At 46.2% G+C, this 19,708-nt stretch overlaps 1 protein-coding gene across 1 annotated transcript in view; it reads right to left on the minus strand.

The window, feature by feature from the left end:
- Positions 1–11,387: 11,387 nt before the first annotated feature.
- MTFR2 (mitochondrial fission regulator 2) overlaps positions 11,388–19,708 on the minus strand; it is a 48,362-nt gene continuing 40,041 nt past the window's right edge. The window contains exon 9 of the mRNA XM_082249721.1: positions 11,388–11,523. Within this exon, the coding sequence (XP_082105847.1) occupies positions 11,449–11,523 (75 nt within the window). The 3' untranslated portion in view covers positions 11,388–11,448. The remainder of the gene's footprint in view (positions 11,524–19,708) is intronic.

Consider the following 19,708-nt stretch of genomic DNA (forward strand, 5'->3'; position numbering starts at 1 on the left):
CTTGGTGTCCCCTTGGCGAATGACGTAAGCCACCGCCGTGGCAATGTCCGTCTGCACCCGAACCGGACAGCCCTGCAGCCTGTCCGGCCAACGTTGAAGGCAGAGAATCATCGCACGCAATTCCAGAATGCTGACCGGAAGGGAGGATTCCCCCTCCGACCAAGTTCCCTGGGCGGACAGAACGCCCAGAACACCACCCCAGCCCGACAGGCTGGCATCCGTGGTGACCACCGTCCATGAGAGAGGACGAAAAGACTTGCCCCCTGACACCGGCGGGGACAGGAGCCACCACAGAAGAACCCTTCTGGTGCGATGGCCCAACGAAATCCGGATCCAGAGATCGCGGTCGCCCGTCCCACCTGGACAGGATCTCCGCTTGGAGACCCCGCGTGTGAAACTGGGCGAAGGGAATCGCCTCGAAAGCCGAGACCATCAATCCCAGACATCTCATGCACGTCCGTGTGGACGAGGATGGAGCGTCCCTGAGGGACCTGACTTCCTTCCTGAAGAGTCCTGAGTTTGTCGTCCGGTAGGAAGACCTTCGCCTGGAAAGAGTCCAGAACCATTCCCAGGTAAGGGAGACGAACCGATGGGCACAGTGCTGACTTTGGAAAAGTTATCGTCCAACCAAACTCCTGCAGAGACTGCATCGTAACGGACAGAGCCTTCTCCAGACCCTGGCTGGTCGCAGACCGAACCAGAATATCGTCCAGATACCCTAGGACAGAGACGCCCTGGGCTCTTAACAAAGCCAAAACCGGTGCCCGCACCTTGGTGAACACCCGTGGAGCCGAGGCGAGACCAAAGGGCAACGCCACAAATTGGTAGTGATCCTCCGCTATGGCGAATCGAAGGTACCTCTGGTGACCCTCGAAATTCGGGATGTGAAGATACGCATCCTTCAAGTCGATGGAAGCCATGAACTCCCCCGGAACCAGGGCAGCCACCACCGACCGCAGAGATTCCATGCGGAACTTGCGCACCCGCACAAAGCGGTTCAGCGCCTTTAAGTCCAGAATCGGACGTACCTTGCCCGCCTTCCCGGGCACGGTGAACAGATTGGAATAGAACCCCCGAAACCTGTCCCGATGAGGCACCGGGACCACCACTCCCTGAGCCCTCAGGTCCTGCACCGCTAGATGCAGATCCCGCAAACGCTCCGGGGACAGTAGAAGATTTGAGGGAAAAAATCTGCGCTCCGGCCTATAGAGAAACTCGATCTCGTAGCCAGATCGAACGATTTCCTGAACCCACCTGTCCCAAACCCGGGACAGCCATGGCTGAAGGAAACCGAGCAAGCGTCCCCCCACCCCAGAGTCGGGTGAGGGCGCCCCTTCAGGCCGCACTGTTGTGGGCCGCTGAACCGGACTGGCCGGACTTTTGCTTACCAGTCCACGGCTTCTTACCAGGAGCCGTCTTAGCCTTGTGGGATTAGGGTAAGAGCGTGCTCTTACCACCCACGATCCCCCTAATTAACGTATCTAGGGACTCACCAAAAAAGGCGAGAACCATCATAGGGCAGATTAGCCAAGGTCTTACGCGAAGATTGGTCCACCGACCAACACTTCAACCAAACCAAAACGGCGAGACAATACCGCCACACCATGTACACGTGCAGCCAACGGAACCATATCCAGGTCCGCATCACACAAATACATGACACCCTGGTGGATTTGATCCACCATATCCAAAGTCGCCTGGAGGGTAGAATCAGCCACCAGGACGCGATTAAGCACCTGCGTCCAGCTCGCGACAGCCTGGGCCGCCATAAGTGAAGCAAATAAAGCTTTCAGCATAGAACCCATAATAGAATAGGCATGACGGGCAAGGGACTCCGTCAGTTTGTCCGTGGCATCCCGGAACACCGGGATATCCTCAGCAGGAATCGCAGTGGGCTTATACAGAACCACTATCGCGTGATCCACCTGAGGTGGGACACACCAACGCTCATCAGTAGCGGGCGTAAAAGGATAGCGCAGCTTAAACCTACTTGGTATAGCAAAAGGCTTGCGTATATTACGCCATGTTCCTTTACAGCGCATTGAAAATCATCAGTGCAGGGAAATACCTGCGATGTTTTGCGTCTTTTCTGCGTCCCATAAGCCGCCAAGGCAGCAGGAGGACAAGGTTCATCCTGTAAACGCAGTGTTTGCTTGATAGAAGCAACCAATTCATCCACGAGTGCAAGCTCTTCAGACGAGCCAGGGGGAGAAATATCAACCCCCTCAACCTCAGCCTCCATTTCTGACCCTACAAGGTCCGGGGAGGAACGGGACCCCGACAAGGAGACCCCAGCAACAGCAGCCCCATCACCAACACCCTCTGAATCAGAGGAAATTGAAAACTCTGGGCCTTTTTGAGGATTGAGCAGCCATCAGCAATTGCACCTGAGTCGCAAGGCTAGCCACAATCGCAGCCAAATCCCCCCCTGAGGGGGAAAACCGCAGTCCCCTGGCTTCCCACCAATGTGACAGGAAATTTGCTTTCCTGAGAATCCATGCCCCAAAATTAGTAAAATAAAATGGGTGACCGCCCCTTTAAATAAGGCGCTGCGAACGTAGCCCACCGCCACACAAGCACACCCACACCAGGGACCCCCACAGGGAGAAGTTATACTCAGGCAAGGATACAGAGAATAGAGGGAAAAAACCTGGAGAGACCGCTGCTGCTGCTGGCCAGATCGGTGCTCCTGTAGAAAAGGAATTGCTGATATTCAGGGCGCTCCATTAAAGCCTATGGGAGGCTACAAGAAAATGGCCGCCATGCATGTGTACCATGCGGCCGGAGCGAGTACAGCCAAAATGGCGCCGTTTGGCCCCGAAACCGCCGCTCCCCCACCTCATGAAGGTGGAATAAAAATACACCACATAGTTATAATTAACATGGTGGACCGCCGCAGCGGCGCTGTAATGTGCCCCAAACATGATAGCATCAAGTTCCACAGCACACAGCTGTTCACACACTCAGACTGACACAGAAGTGCAGCACAGCCCCCCCTCCTTGCAGCCCACAGCATGCAGTGTGAGAGATAGGGAAACATCAATAGTGTGAACACAGGGCAAGGTAACACAGTCCCAGACTGACACCCCCCAGACAGACAGGTCCCCACATGAATACACTTACCTCTTACATGGCGTGGGAGACCCGCACAGGCGAACAAGCCGCTGTACATGAGACAGGGAGAGTCGCATCCAGGACGCAGCAGAAGGTGGGTTGAGAAACCGCACAGCGTCCAGTGAGGTAGCCACCTCACCCTAGCATCCCTGCACGGAACAGGGATGGGTCGTTCAGAAAACTCAGGAGCGGTACCTGACTGAACGCTCGATGGCGGGCTGAGAAACCACTGACCCACAACCTGCGACCAGGGGAGTCAGCCCGAGACGCAGCCCGCATTATCCTCTTCATCCGAAGATCTAATTAATGCTGGTAAAAATAACAGCTAAATAAAGAGAAAAAACTCAAATAAAATCAAAAAAGAGAGAAGGCTGAGACAAAATGCCCCAGCATAGAGACATTCAGCTACTCCTGACAAGCTAGACATTGAAACTGAAGCAGGAAACAGGAAGCAGGAGGGTATAGACTGAGGGGACCACCCCCTGGGGTGGGGATATGTTAAAAGCTTTAATACTGACATATTCTGTTGCCTAGCTACTCCTACGGAGCAAAGTCTAATACCCCATTGTGACGAATGTGAAGATGGCAGCGACTGTCGGAGGACGTAAGAGAAATGTTTATTTTTTGCGCTGCACTAGGCTCTAATGCATTATTTTAATGCTGCTGCTTGCTGTTACTCGGGCTGTAGGCTTGGTTTGGGATGTGGGAGGCTCTGGCTGACAGTGCTCTCGTCTGTCTGCTCCACCTCCACACCTCCTTTCTGGTCCAGACTGAGACTCCAGAGACATGTCTTGACTTGTCCAGCCAGTTACAGAAGCTTCCAGGAGAACAGCAGCACAGAGGAGAGCAGGAGGGAGTGGGCAGCACCTGAGCCTGAGTGCTGTTAGCTCAGCTGAGCCTGCCTGCCTGTTTACCAGTACCACGTGGAAGGATCATCTCTCAATTTTCTCTGTGCTGCTGTGCTGGAGTCTGGACCTTAACTCCAGGAGGACAGGTTACCAGCAACCACCAGGTGTGTCTCTCTCTGTGTGCTATGTTCTAGATCTGAACTTCAACCATGGATCAAGTTCGGGGCTGCTAGAACAGTTGGGAGTTCAGTTTTTTTCTTCTGTTTTTATAAACTCTTTCATAATATCTCTTCTTATCCTCCTCTTATTTCATGCTTGCAATGCATACCTCAGTCTCAACATTGGAGTGTAAAATAGGTGTAAGGTTGATGATCTCTTACAAAAGCCAATCCTGCCATTCTGAATATAAGCACAGTGGGCAGAATGGATTTTTTTTTCTTTGCTCTTGTGTTATCTATTTTATGACAAAGATTGGCTCTGAAAAAAAGGAAGGCGACCTACAAATGAACAGGCTCTCACTCCCCATGTGTGTGCTATCTGTACATTCACATAACAGTGGGAACAGAAGGCAGAAATGAGATCAGGCCACAAAAACAATTATGGTTTGAGGTAAAATGTAAGGCTTTATTTTAAAACTATTTACAAAGTTTTTTATATACAGCACTTTTAATGTAATAATGGAAAACTATAAACACCTGTAAGAAAGCAGCATAATTGCAAAAGTCAAAACGATGTATGAAAACAGTGCAGGAAAAAAAAAAAAAAAAAAAACACAGAAAGCATACAAACATCTGTACTAACTTTCACATTTTGTCTTAAAAGTGCCATGGAAAAAGCACATTACATACGGCCTTGGGAAAAATAGGATTTTTGACATAACTGTAAAACTCTTTTCTTGGAGTACATCACTGGACACAGAAAATTACTTTTTAGACCATTGGGTTATGCTCCACCTCCAGGTAAGTGGACACGTGTGAATGCAGCTCCACCCCCCCCCCCTCCCTTGTACTTACCTGAGCCCCATCTCAATCCAGTGATGTGCACAAAAGCAGCAGCAGATCTTTTGGGTCTCGCTCTCCTCAATGGCTCACACAAAGCAAGTTAGCCGATAAGAGTGCGGGGGCCACAGGGCCAAGCCACACTCTGTGTAAGATTGAGAGTGTAAAAATGGACAAGAGGCTTGCTATTGGGGGCACTTGGATAGGGGGGAGGAGCCAGGATCACCAGCAAAGGACCCAAAAAGAAGAGGATCAGGGCTACTCTGTGCAAAGCCATTGCACAGAGCAGGCAAGTAGAACCTGTCCCTCTATTGAATTTTGTTACGTGAACCTATCTGGGGGAGCAAAAACCTTATCCCTGTACAATACCTCTTCTGTTTTAGAATGTAGTAGAAATATTTGGCTGCTTTGAAAGCCTTCCACGACCCCATCCGTCATCTTAGGCACAAAGTGCACTGACAATGACAGTTAAGTTCTTACGGACCACCTCGGTTAGGAGTCCCACTGTAGCTTTTTTGCCTGGAAAATGTTCAAAGTCATAGTTTCTTCTTGTGAAGATTTGTCAGATTCTGAGGAACATGCTTCATCAGACCCTTTCTTCTCCACTTCCAACTCTGGAAGGGGTAACTCACAGGTTAGCTGCTGTGGAGGTGGAGACCTGGAACACTTATGTAATAAATCCCTATGGATATCTGTTAGTTGTGAAACACAGTGGGCAAAGCAGTAGTAAAATTCTGCCTTGAACAAAATGGTACTTGAAGAAAGATCCCCTGATGGAGTAAGTGAAAAAAAAAAAAAAAAAAAAAACAGATGCTGATCCATGAAAGAACCTGTAGAAGAAATAAAATCCCCAGCCATATGATGGGCTTCAATTCCCCCAGTTCACTGGCCACCTTGTGCCAAATCCACCATACCAGCTGTACCTTGTAAGAGGCATACTACTTAGAGCCGGTTCACATTAGAGCGATCCGACTTGCCGGGGCGACCTCACAAGTCGCGGTGCGCTGCTCGCACCGCGACCTCGGTGCAGCCGGCACGGACTTCATAATATTGAAGTCAATGCAGGTCGCTCCGGGTTGCCCCAAAGAAGCTCCGGACCCTTTTTCTAAGTCGGAGCGACTTGTGTCGCTCCTATTAGAATGGGTCCACAGCTTCTCTATGGCAGGCGACCTACGGCGACCTGTCAGGCGACCAGGTCGCCCCAGTGTGAACCGGCTCTTACAGTACCAAAAACAGTGGGGAGGGGTGTCACACCACATGGAGTCCCAAGGTCACAATATGACCTGTGCTACACAAACTGTGGGAGCTGTAAAGGATGCGCCCAGCATGTTCGGTGTCCCAGATCCAAAGAATTAATCCAAAATAACACAAAAAATAATTTGCTAGAAGATTTTAATAGCACAATAGAAAGAAATACTGTCTCAGTAGAGTGAGGTATATCCATCAACTAAGGACACAAGCAAAAAATGAGGCAATGCTGGGAGTGGGAGGGTTTTTGCAAGGCTGAGTTGCTATTTACCAGTGTTCAATCACCTGGAGGTGGAGCATAACCCAATAGGCTAATAATTAGCTACTGTCATGCGATGTAGGACTAAGGAAAAACAAAACCCTTTGGCCCAAATGGTTTTCACAGGACAATGAAATCCTAGTTTCTGAGGACTCCCTGTAGAATGTCGCCTCCCTATACCCAACACCAGAACTTTAAGCGGTGCTGTTACTTGAGAGTACAGCCTTTTACAATCAAACCATTCAGAAAAAAGGTTTCTCATGTCTATGTCAAATAAGCAGGTATATAAAAGAAGCAGTGCAGGGATCCTTGAAAGGAGGAGCAAAAAAATAGGTATTTCTCTGTTCCTACACATAGGGGACATTACCCATTATCCAGAAAAAAAAAACCCTTTTGAGGTTGGCATGGGTTAGCTGCAGTTTGTTTTGATCAAGTGTTTTAGGGTGAAACTGTGCTTTGTCCATTCAAAAGCAAAAGGTTCAGTTAACTGTCACCCAGATACAAAAGACCTGGCTTTTGATTCCCTCTTGCGATCAAAGAGATAAGTCACAGCTTTTAGCTTATACAGGGCTAAGGACTTTCTACCCTGACCATCACCCAACGGGAGAGTGAGTGGCTGAAGGTTTGAATATTGGAGGAAGGAGAGTGAATCACAAGTGCTCCATATCCTTAAGTCCCTGTTACTTTGCATTGGTTTTGCACGTTTTTAAAAAAGCCAATAATGTTTGATGTCTATTATGGGTGGGCTCGATATAAAATATAAAAATAATACATTAAAAAGCCCAAATAGCTAGAATGATGCATCAAAAAAACATTTAAATGTAGACTTCCAGTAAAAAAATGTTTTCTGGTTTTCCAAAGTGTCCCTGATTGGGAGATTTATTCCTACTTATTGCCCTGGTCTTCACTGTCACTAGAACAAAAATGAAAGTGCTCTGATGACAACTATCAGAGGTGGGATTTCTGCACTTTGGAAAGATTTCATTTAAACTTCCTTTTCAGATAGGAAGTGAGGAAAATATCTCCACTCCGGAGAGAAGCAATAAAATTCTACCCAAAAATAAAAGTCTACCCAAAACTAGAAAAAAATGTTTTGGCTGGGGTTTTCACTTCAAGAAGTTTAAAAAAAAATAAATAAATAAACATACATACTCACCCCTTTGCTGTAGCATCGTTCTAATGCTGCAGCTGTCCCCCACCGGCTTTAAGCCCGAGAACTGACAGATGACATGGCACTGATCCTGCAGTTCTCTGTGTGCTCTGAGCAGAGACTATCATTCAGTGCTCTCTGCTCTGCCCCTGCACAATTCGCTAAGGTGCCAGGTTGTGGAGCTGGCAGGAACGGCTGGGTAAAGCTCTTAGTGGCACACAGAGAGGGTGAGCCAGCTGCCAATCAGGCACCTGGGTGGCTCCCAACATTATTTTTGGTATCCATGCAGAACCTGGAGCCACTCTGTGACATCTTTAGCCCACTGTCAGCTGATTCTGGATCACAGGAGAGCAAAGTAAGACACTCCTGGGGGCCACAATGGATGTATGACCAAAAAAAGCTTTGGCTATACTTCCCCGTTAATACAACAAACTTTTTTTTTTGCTAACTTTAGATAAACAAAGTCTTTAACTGGACCATAAAAATTAGCAACCCACTAATAAGGTTCTCAGTCGGTACCCTCTTCTCTCATGAAACGTTCAGTGTTCGATGCACAGCAATGCACTAAAACTTAAAGCAGTAGTAAACTCATTTTTTTTTTTAGGCTACAGGTAAGCTTATAATAAAGCTTATCTGTAGGCTAAATATCGCCTAAACGTGCACGGTTTAGGAGATATTCTAGTGAGCAGCAGCCGGTGACGTCACTAGGGCATGCGCTCTGAAGGAACTTACATTGCCATTCCTTCAGAGCTCTGTGCCGTGACTGCGACTCCCGCCTACATGTGTAGGAGTGACATCATTGCTCGATCATTCAAGCAGCCACAGCCCGCAAACCCAGAAGGAAGACCAGGTGAAGATGGAAACCTTTGCAGTGATGACAGGGTTCCGTTGGGCTTTGTTTCAAAGTAAGTCTTTCATAATGTGATAGTATGCAATGCATACTAGCACATTATGCCTTTGAGAGGATGAGGTGAAGAGTCGGAAACTCGTTCTCCCGATAAATGTTCTTTATTGATAAAGAGTACAGTGTGCAAGTTACAGCAGCTTATGCATTTCGGTAAACAAAACCCTATTCATAGGCAATGAATAAGGTTATTTTACGGAAACACGTAAGCTGCTCTAACTTGCACACTGTACTCTTTATCAATAAAGTACTTTTATTGGGAGAACGAGTTGCTGACTCTTCACCCTATACTCTCATGCTGCGTAAAGTGCCAGGAGGATATCATGAGCTTTGGAGCACCGTTGGTCTACCTCCAGGAGGGCTTACCCTAGATGTACATCTTCGTTTGTGGACATTATGCCTTTGCCTAGCATGAAGAATGTTTTTCTTCAACATTTACTACCGCTTTAAATTGGCTCCCTGTGCGGTCACCACTTTCTTTCGGATTCCTGGCCCTGCTGTGCAGAAGATTACAGTAAGCCAATATCAAGACAAATTCAGGTGCTTACCTTAGTTTTATATAAACACAATTAAAGCATAGCTCAAGCAGAGACAAAAACACATTTTTCATAAAGTGAAGAAGGGTCAGAACTTCTGACACCACTTTAATTGCTGTTAATGCCTTCATGTCTCAGCGATTCCAAAGCTTCTTACTTTTTGTAGAAGTATAAAGTATGCATCTGAAAATTTCTAGTCATACCTGAATTTGAGGTTAAAAAGGGACACTATACTCTGGTATAAAAAGAAAAAATTCTATTCAAGTATGCATTCTTAATTTAAAAATGTACATTCTATTGCTCTCAGCCTCCTTCAAATCTCCAAATTCCTTTGATTTTGCTGCTGTGATCCGACTTCCTGCTAAGACGGTGCTTATATTTGTTCCCCATGGTCCCACTGTATATGGGAACGTAGCCAACAGGTAGTTGGATCACAGCAGCAAATAAAGGAATTTGGGGATTTAGGAGGAGGCTGGGAGCAATAGAAGGTAGTACATTTTCTAAATTAAAGAGGAAGTAAACCCTCCTCTGCAACTTTTACCTATAGGTAAGCCTATGATAAGGCTTACCTATAGGTACTGTAAATATCTCCTAAACATGTACCGTATAGGAGATATTTACCTTACATGCAGCCAGTGACGTCACTGGTGCATGCGCTCTGAAGGAACGGCCGCTTGTCCTGTTCCTTCAGAGTCCCGTGCCGTGAACGTCGGCTCCCGCGCGAGTGACGTCACCGCAGCTCCGGCCAATCAGATGGCCGGATGCCGCGATCCCAGAAGACGGGCGACTGAACATGGTAAGGTAAGGTAAGTATTTCATAATGAGCTAGTTTTAATTTTAATGGGTTTACAACCTCTTTAAGAATACACATTTGCATAGATTTGTTTCTAATTAAACTAGAGTTTAGTGTCACTTTAAACCCTCTTCTGCATGCCCCACGAAACTGTCACTTCTAAAAAAAACTTTCTTCACATTCATGAAAATCCCACTTTCTTATATCTCTCCCATCATTCTTTGCTTAGCATGATGAATAGGATGCTTCTTTGCAAGTAAATAGCACTCTCTGCAAAAACGGTTAAGCATTAAATAATGATGAGTAGTGTAGAACCATCTGTAGAGAGTATGATGCTTTACACAGCAGAAGCGGTCTCTTTTCCTGCCAGTGAACTCTTCTACTTTGAACTGTAGGAAAATTAGAGCCACATCAAACTATCAAGAACTAAAAGTTGGGATGGGATGTATGAATAGGTGTGGTGTATTGATAGGAGAACTCATTTGACAAAGGGATGGGTGGAAGGGGATAGGAGGGCAACGCACATTAAGGCCCCTTTCACACTTGTGCAACTTAAAAGTCGCACGATTTTAGTTGGACTTGAAGCAATGCCTATGTCTTTGGACCTCAAAACGCATTAAAATCAGCCCAGAGTAGCGCAGGGACTACTTTGAAGTAGTTGCGACTTGAAGTCGCACAGAGATATGAATGGTACTCATTGGAAATCTCGGGGTACGGACTTGTCATGTGACTTTGAAGGGTAGAAAGTCCTCATGTGAAGTCGCACAAGTGTGAACGGGTCCTAAATCGACTTGAAGCAAACATACTCTACATACATATAAAAAGGAAAAAAATAAGAGGATTTACTTTACAGCAGGCAGAAAAGGCATCCTATAATTGTCAGACCGACCACCCTCTAAACTGACACAGATTTAATCAGGTTCCCCTCCAGCCCTCACGATAAAGCATACTAGGTCTCCTTCCTGGGCTCCCAGAGAAGCTCTAGAAAGGTTTAGATTTATTGTGCCTACTATGAAGTACTGTTATTTTTGCCTTCTATGGACAACATATAGATCCGCTTTAAAACAAGAAATACATTACCAGGTACAGTGTACACATATCTAACATTTACATTAAAATAATACTATAAAAACCAAAAGGGAAGATTGCTTTTGCAATGTCAGAATGATATTACAGCAATGTAAAAAAGCAAAACATTTCCCATACCAACATTACCAGCCGTAATAACCATTGTCTCCTGTGCAGAAAGCTGCAAATACCTATGCAAAGCAGATAATATGTGAAATGTGAAAAGTTTGTATAATCCTGCAATATATGATGAAAATGGTGAGAGGTGGTCCCGGGAAGGTTTCATGACAGTCCGTATTTTCCCAATAATTACTTAAGATTTAGACATTTTGTAAACTAAAAGTCATATAACCCCACATCACATAAAAATAACAAAACTGATAAACTCTTACAGTAAAGCAGTCTATTGAAACATGTCCAAATGGAAAAAAATCCATAAAGTCAGAGCTTGATAAAATGTTGTAGATGTGTTTCAATCTTTTTTTTCAGTTAAATTAGTTCAGTGCAATTCATTGAACACAGGGTATAAATTAATTGAATGCCTGTTTTCTTGGAATTTCTTTCATAGCTCTCTGCCCATTTGGCTTCAGTAGATGGCGTCCAAACTATGGATACAAAGTAGATTGTCAAAATTACATAATGAAGCAAACCTGGATTATATGATCTAATATAGCTTGACTTATGCTAAATCTTTCACATGACAGATTTTGGATAGCTATTCTTTTTCTAGTTAAAAAGTATACCAAATATCTGAAATAAGTTATGTTAAAGTGTAAGTAAACCCTCAACTTGTAAGTCCCGGTTCACATTGATGCGGCTGCGCCGATCGCATGTAATATCGGAGCGCACTGCTCCTTCATTACATGCGATCGGCTGTGCGGTGCGAGTTTAGCCATACACTTTGTATGGCTAAATTCGCACCGCACCCGCAGCAAACACACACAGGACCCTTTTTTGCAGCCTAATCAGGATCGGATCGCACAGCGGTTCACACTTGTGCGATCTGATCCTGTGCGATATGCGATCAAACTGGGGGTGTCGTTAAGATTACATTGACACCCCCAGCGTATCGCATATGGCAGTGTGAACTGCCGGGGTGCGTTTGCGATGCGGGAACAGGCTGCGAATTCACAGCCTTCCCGCATCGCATAAGTGTGAACCGAGCCTAAAATAACCCATTCACTTTAAAATAGAAATGAAAGGCAAAACATTTGTGTATGAATATGAAAAACATTTTAAATACCTCCCCCCCCCCTTTTTTTTGGTTAAACGATTTTATTTATCCAATGAAAAAACAAAACAATAATACAAAACAGTATACAGCTTTCAATGTATATACAATTTTCATGTTCAGTGTTAACAAGTTTATAAAGGTATTTGTACACAAGTCCATCTGGCTCAACCAATAAAAAAAAAAGTGATTGAAAACCCTCTGATCTCAGCTGCTTAGTATGCGAGGGTGGAGAAACAGCAGTACACTAGTCCTCCCAGGTAATAGCTGTGCGGGGGAAATGTCAGAACAAGTCTAACCATTGGTGGAGAGCAGGCTAAGTTCACAGGCTGAGCCAGCAAACTGACCACGCCTAGTATGGTCAGTTTTTAATAGGAAAGCAGGGTGACTGGCAGGAAAACCAGGGATTTCACACAAAGGAAACATTACAGAGAGAACAGGACACATTACTTGTCATACAAGTACATAAAACAGCAGGCACATATCAGGAATATGAAATGTTGGGTTTACTTATTCTTTAAAGCTTCAAATTTAAGGCAAAAGTGTGCCTCTGTATATTTGTTTTTGTCTTGGATAACTTTGGATTCCAGGGAGTGTAGGAACCACAGAGGAATCTATACTCTCGTCCAAACACTTAAGGCTCGTGCACACAGGAGTTTTAGAAAATGCCAGCGCTGTCAGGAAAAGCAAAGCGTTAAAAACGCGCCTTTAGCAGTGTTTTAGAATAGCGTTTATTGCCGTTAGCGTTTTTACAATAAAAACACTCCATAAAAATGTAAAAATGCCTAAAACTCCAAACATGGCTAAAAGCTTGTTACAGCGTTTAGTTGCGTTTTCTGGCGTTTTGCATTTTTACAGTCAAACAGCCTCTGCTCCAGGGCGCACAGGAAACTTTTTTTTTTCTTTTTCTGCCCCCTAAATGCTTATGTCTCCAAATGAAAGTTTATGTGTGCATGGATACATAGGACAACGCTGAAGAGAGTTCAGAGGCAGTAAAAAATAAAAAAATAAATAAATAAAAAACACTGGAAGTCCCTAAAAGCAGCTGCAAAAACGTCCTGTGTCCCTAAGGGCTCTTTCACACGGGCAATCCGATCAGATCCGCCTGTCAGTTTTTTAGGCGGATCTGATCGGATCCTCCATGCAGCTCTATGAGGCAGCGGGTGTCAGCGGAGACACCTCCGCTGACACCCGCTGCCATCCGTATCTGATACTGTCCGTGAAATCTGGACGGATGGAAACCCTATTTTTCCATCCGTTCAGTAATCGGATCGGATCTGATGAGAGCGGACAGGCGGTCCGCTCTCATCCGATCCCCCATAGAGGGCAGCGGGGGCTGAGACACCTCCCTCTCCGCTCTGCAAGCGGAGACGGAGCTGTCATCCGCCGGCTCAGCGGGGATCGCGGATCGATCCCCGCTGAGCAACACGGATCCGCCTACAGAGGCGGACCGTGTGAAAGAGCCCTTATTTGTTCAAGTATTAAAAGCCACACATCTTATTTCTTTACATCAATCATTCTAAAATATGAAGCCATACAATGGCTCAGCTTTTTTCTTTTTGTTAAAAAAAAGTCTTAATGTTGTTTTCAGGATTCTTTTTTGTCCTGTGCACGCTCCCCATCTTCCACGGATGCAGCTCAGTGCTATTAGCATAGAAGGAGCAGTGCCATTATTTCAGGTCACATACTCTGCTCTATTGCATACAACACACATAAATCTGAATGTATCAGCATGAGGATGTGTAGTCCATCTTACGGGTGAGCAGGAAACACAAGGAGAGCATGGAGAATGAATGTAGTCACCCTAAAACAGGAAGTGTGAGAATAGTAGAAAGAAATCTGTGAACCTGACCTGTACATCAAATTCTATAAAAAATGAGATGTAAACAGACAACTTATACCTGCATATGTCTACAGTTGCCTTCCAGACAGTTCCTTTGAGCCTGGGAAGGACCCACTTTTCTATGTACAGACAGCTATAGTGTCCCAACCTATCCTCAGCTTGTTAATAAGCCCTGTCCCCTTCTGGTATTAACCGGTTGCCGACCGCCGCACGACTATATACTGCGGCGGTCAGCCCCGGCCAGGCAGAGTGACGTAGCGGTACGTCACTAGCCTTCGCCGCTCTGGCGCGCGCGCACCCGCGGTCCCGCCGATGACTCGATTGGGTTCAGAACCGATCAGTCATCAGGTCCAGGCCAATCATTTTTGGTCTGGACCTGTTGATCGGTCCTGCCCAATCAGATCTCCCTCTAAGCCTGTGAAATGTAAACACAGGCTTAGAGGAGATGTGCCCTCCCCTCCCAACGGTCTTTTTGGATCCAGCGTGAGAGGAGAGCACATCTAATTGTAAGTACAGCACCAAGCACGTACATACACACTTAGATAGGCACATTTCACCCCCGATCGCGCCCCCAATTAACCCCTACAGCACCTGACACAACACACACTATATACAGCATATAGCATATACCTATATACCTGTATAAGTGTGATTTGTGAACAGGTGTAGCCCTTGCGACCCCCCCTTTTCCACTCAAATTACCCCCCACCCCCCCCTAATAAAGATTTAACCCACTGATCTCCCCTGACCCCCCCCTGATCACCGCCGTTAACCCCTACACCCTCTGTCACATCAGCACCAATACAAACGCAATATACGGTGTTATTGTATTTTTGTATTAGTGTGATTGTGATCAGAATTAGCGCAGGCGACTAAGTTTCTGTCCCAAGAAGGTTTAGGGTCCCCGCCACCCGCCCAATAAAGATTTAAGCCCCTGACCCCCCCCTGATCACCCCTACACCCCCTGCCATAACACACACCGTATACAGTATATAGCATTTTGCTATATACCCGTATAAGTGTGATTTGTGGTCAGGTCTAGCGCTTGCGACCCCCTTTTTTCCACTTGAATTACCCGCCACCCCCCCCCTAATAAAGATTTGAGCCCCTGATCTCCCCTGACCCCCCCCTGATCACCGCTAGTTAACCCCTACACCCTCTGTCACATCAGCACTAATACAAACGTAATATACTGTGTTTTTGTATTTTTGTATTAGTGTGATTGTGATCAGAATTAGCGCAGGCGACTAAGTTTGTGTCCCAAGGAGGTTTAGGGTCCCCGCCACCCGCCCAATAAAGATTTAATCCCCTGATCCCCCCCTGATCACCCCTACACCCCCTGCCACAACGCACACTGTATACAGTATATAGCATTTTCTATATACCCGTATAAGTGTGACTTGTGACCAGGTTTAGCGCTTGCCACCGTTCCTTTTATCCTTAGGATACCCGCCAGTCCCTTCCAATAAAGATTTAAACCCCTGATCCCCCCCTGATCACATCCCGTTAACCCCTACACCCTCTGTCACATTAGCACTAATACACACATAATATACTGTTTTTACTGTATTTTTGTATTGGTGTCATTGTGACTTGAGGTTGCTCTAGCTAGCTAGTTTCTTTCCCAAAGGAGGTTTAGGGTCCCCGCCACCCCCCCCCCCCAGATCCCCGGCGCATAGTTTAGAAGTAACCCCTTGATTGCCACACACGCACGCACGCACCTACACTTCCATTTCTAGTATAGTGTTTGAACAGATCAATATCTGATCTGATCAGAGCTATACTAGCGCCCCCATAGTTTAGGGTTCCCAAAACGCGGTGTTTGCACGATCAGCACTGATTCCGGCCAGCACCTGCGTTTAACCCTTTCACCCAGGTAAGTGTAGTAATCAATAGATTACTGTCACTTACAAAAAACACAAGACACAAAACCGCTGTGTTAGCAGAGTCAGGCCTGATCCCTGCTAGCATTAGCAGTTTTTTTGGTAGCGCTTGAAATAGTCTTCGACAACCAGGTGCTTTTATTACCTGTGAGTCGCATCACTGTACGGGTAAATTTAGTTACCAAAATGTCTAAACGTTCGTACAGTGATGAAGCTATTTACAGTATAATGTCCATGTCAGGTGAGAGCGATGGGGAAGCCTCACCGGCAGAATCAGGGTCAGTATACGAACCAGATGACAGCAGCGGCTCCCTGACAGACAGCTCCGACGACAGATGGGTCCCTGTTAGACCCAGGCGTACCCGACCCCATTCTGGTGTTGTTGAAATGCAGGAATCGCAGGGTGCTCGTATGGAGCAGAGTGTGGGTACTAGTGCCGCTCATCCTTCTGGCGACCTGGCAAGCGCCAGCGGCCTAGTACAACCTGGACCTAGTACAACCAGCACTGCAGTAAGACCTGGTGACGTGGCGAGTCCCCTAAGTGCAGTTGAAGCTGGTGCGGTGGCTAGCACAAGTAGTGGCCCGCAGCCACCGCGTATTCGAAGACAGGCCCGTAGAGCCCATAGTGCCCTCCCTGATGCGCTGGCATATCCCAATTGGCAACCCACTGATTCTACAGCGCCAGTACTTCCCCCATTCACCGCCCAACCTGGAATCCACGTGGAGACAGCTGGTTTTACGCCCCTGAACTTTTTTGAGCTGTTCTTCACGGAAGATCTTTTCAGATCTATTGTGGATCAATCAAATTTATATGCTCAACAATTTATCGCCGCCAACCCAAATTCGCACCTTGCCAGACGATTCGGCTGGAATCCTATAACGGTTTCCGAATTTAAGATCTTTCTGGGCCTTTCCCTCCACATGGGCATAACTAAACAAAGTGAATTGCGGCTATATTGGTCCACTAGCCCAGCTCACCATATGCGCATGTACTCTGCCTCCATGTCCAGGGGGAGATACGAGCAAATTCTGCGATTTATGCATTTCAGCGACAATGAAATCTGTCGTCCTCGGGGAGACCCTGCATACGATCGGCTCCACAAAATTCGGCCCCTCATAGACCACTTCAATCAGCGGTTTGCAGCCTTGTTTACCCCCGAACAAGTTGTCTGCATTGACGAGTCCCTGATTAAATTTACTGGCCGTCTTGCTATCAAACAGTACCTCCCCAGCAAGCGTGCCAGATACGGGGTCAAGTTGTATAAGCTCTGTGACAGGGCCACAGGCTATACAGTTAATTTCCGTGTCTATGAGGGAAAAGATAGCACTGTGGAGCCCCCGAACTGCCCAGACTACATAGGGAGCAGCGGTAAGATTGTTTGGGACTTGGTGTCACCCTTATCCGGAAAGGGGTACCATTTGTACGTGGACAATTTTTACACAAGCGTGCCACTATTTAGTCACCTGCTTGATTTACAAATTGGTGCATGTGGCACCGTGCGACCTAATCGCCGGGGCTTCCCCCAACGGCTTGTAAATTCCCGTCTTAGTCGGGGGGCGAGAGCCTGCTTGAAAACGGACAAATTACTTGCGGTGAAGTGGAAGGATACACGGGATGTTTATGTTCTGTCCTCCCTTCACGCAGACACGACAGTCCAAATCCCTACGGCAACTGGCGTTATGGAGAAACCCCTCTGTGTCCACGAATATAACCTTAACATGGGAGGGGTGGACCTTAACGACCAGCTTTTGGCGCCGTATTTAGTTGCCCGTAAAGCCAGACGCTGGTACAAAAAAGTGTCTGTTTACCTTTTCCAATTGGCTATGCTGAACGCCTTTGTCCTATACAGGGCGTCAGGACGAACTGGACCCTTCCGGGAATTCCAGGAAGCGGTCATCCTTGCCTACCTGTACCCAGGAGGCATGCCTGCCCAACTTCCCCTTCCAGATGCAGTGAGCCGGCTGCATGAGAGGCATTTTCCTTATGCCCTCCCGAGTACCCCTACCAAATACGACCCCAAAGACGATGTCGTGTCTGTAGCAGGCGCGGATTTAGGCGTGACACCCGTTATTATTGTCCCAAATGTCCTGACCATCCTGGTCTCTGCATCGGGGAATGTTTTGAGCGCTACCATACACTAGTGGAGTATTAGTGTAGGGTACAGCACGACACAGTGTAGGGCACATAAACACAGGGTCTCGAAGGATGTTGGATGTCCATCGACATTTTGAGAGACCCAAGCTGGAAGAGAAGATCGCAGAAGATCGCACTCCCTCCCAAATCAAGAAATAAAGGAACAGTTAGAAAGTAAAATAAAAGGATCCAAAAACTGTTGTGGTGTCAGTAATTTTATATGTCCTTCTACTCCTTCCTACTATACTTTTTTCAATGTCCTTTGTTTGTTTTTTCATTCTTTTGTGACCTGTTTCTCTTGCAGGTAATTGTCGGCTACCACGCATTGATTTTATATATTCTGACACAAACAGCGTTTGCGCTCAGCATATATGGATACCTTTGCTGATAGCAGCTGTGGTGATTTTCTGATTTCAGCACTGCAGTTAAAATCTTATTTTGGTATACGTGGATAGCGCCGTGTATACCCATCATTAAATTCAGTGGGTGGTTGTTTGGGCGGTTAATGATGAGAATCCAAAAACTTTTGTTGTGTCAGTCATTTTATATGTCCTACTCTTCCTAATGTACTTTTTTTTAATGTACTTTGTTTGTTTTTTCATTCTTTTGTGACCTGTTTCTCTTGCAGGTAATTGTCGGCTACCACGCATTGATTTTATATATTCTGACACAAACAGCGTTTGCGCTCAGCATATATGGATACCTTTGCTGATAGCAGCTGTGGTGATTTTCTGATTTCAGCACTGCAGTTAAAATCTTATTTTGGTATACGTGGATAGCGCCGTGTATACCCATCATTAAATTCAGTGGGTGGTTGTTTGGGCGGTTAATGATGAGAATCCAAAAACTTTTGTTGTGTCAGTCATTTTATATGTCCTACTCTTCCTAATGTACTTTTTTTAATGTACTTTGTTTGTTTTTTCATTCTTTTGTGACCTGTTTCTCTTGCAGGTCCCTCGTCGGCTACCACGCATTGATTTTATATATTCTGACACAAACAGTGTTTGCGCTCAGCATATATGGATACCTTTGCTGATAGCAGCTGTGGTGATTTTCTGATTTCAGCACTGCAGTTAAAATCCTATTTTGGTATACGTGGATAGTGTCGTGTATACCCATCATTAAATTCAGTGGGTGGTTGTTTGGGCGGTTAATGATGAGTAATACTACGCATTATTCCTGTGCTGATTTCTGATAGGTTCTCTTTTTTTCCGTTCAGCCCACAGGCTGCATGAAAAAAAAAAAACCTATATGCCAAACAAGGACCAGCAATGTACTGGTACGTTGCTGGACTTTGAGTGGTTGTACCAGGATGATGCCTGCAGATTTAGGCATCATCTTGGTATAGTTTTTTACAGCCAGCGGTCGGCTAACATGTAAAAGCAATCCTAGCAGGTAATTGGCCGCTAGACTGCTTTTACATGCAGTGGGAGGGGTCTCCCCCCCCCCACCGCCGCCTTCCGCAGCCTTCCGTGGTTTTTCTCGGGCTCTCCTGTCCCACCGGTTAACCCGAGAGTGCAGCCGGTGGTTCAGTTATCTAACCATAGAGCTAATTGAAGATTAGAATGGCTCCAATCATCTCTATGGCCTAAGATGCCGGAGGCTACGAGCATTTCATGACTTCTTTTTCGCCAGAAATAAACAGGGCCATTGGGAAATTGGGAAAGTATTTTATCACACCAATTTTGGCGTGGTCAGA

Source organism: Pelophylax lessonae, assembly GCF_965119305.1.
Source record: "Pelophylax lessonae genome assembly, chromosome: 3".
Taxonomy (NCBI): Eukaryota; Metazoa; Chordata; class Amphibia; order Anura; family Ranidae; genus Pelophylax; species Pelophylax lessonae.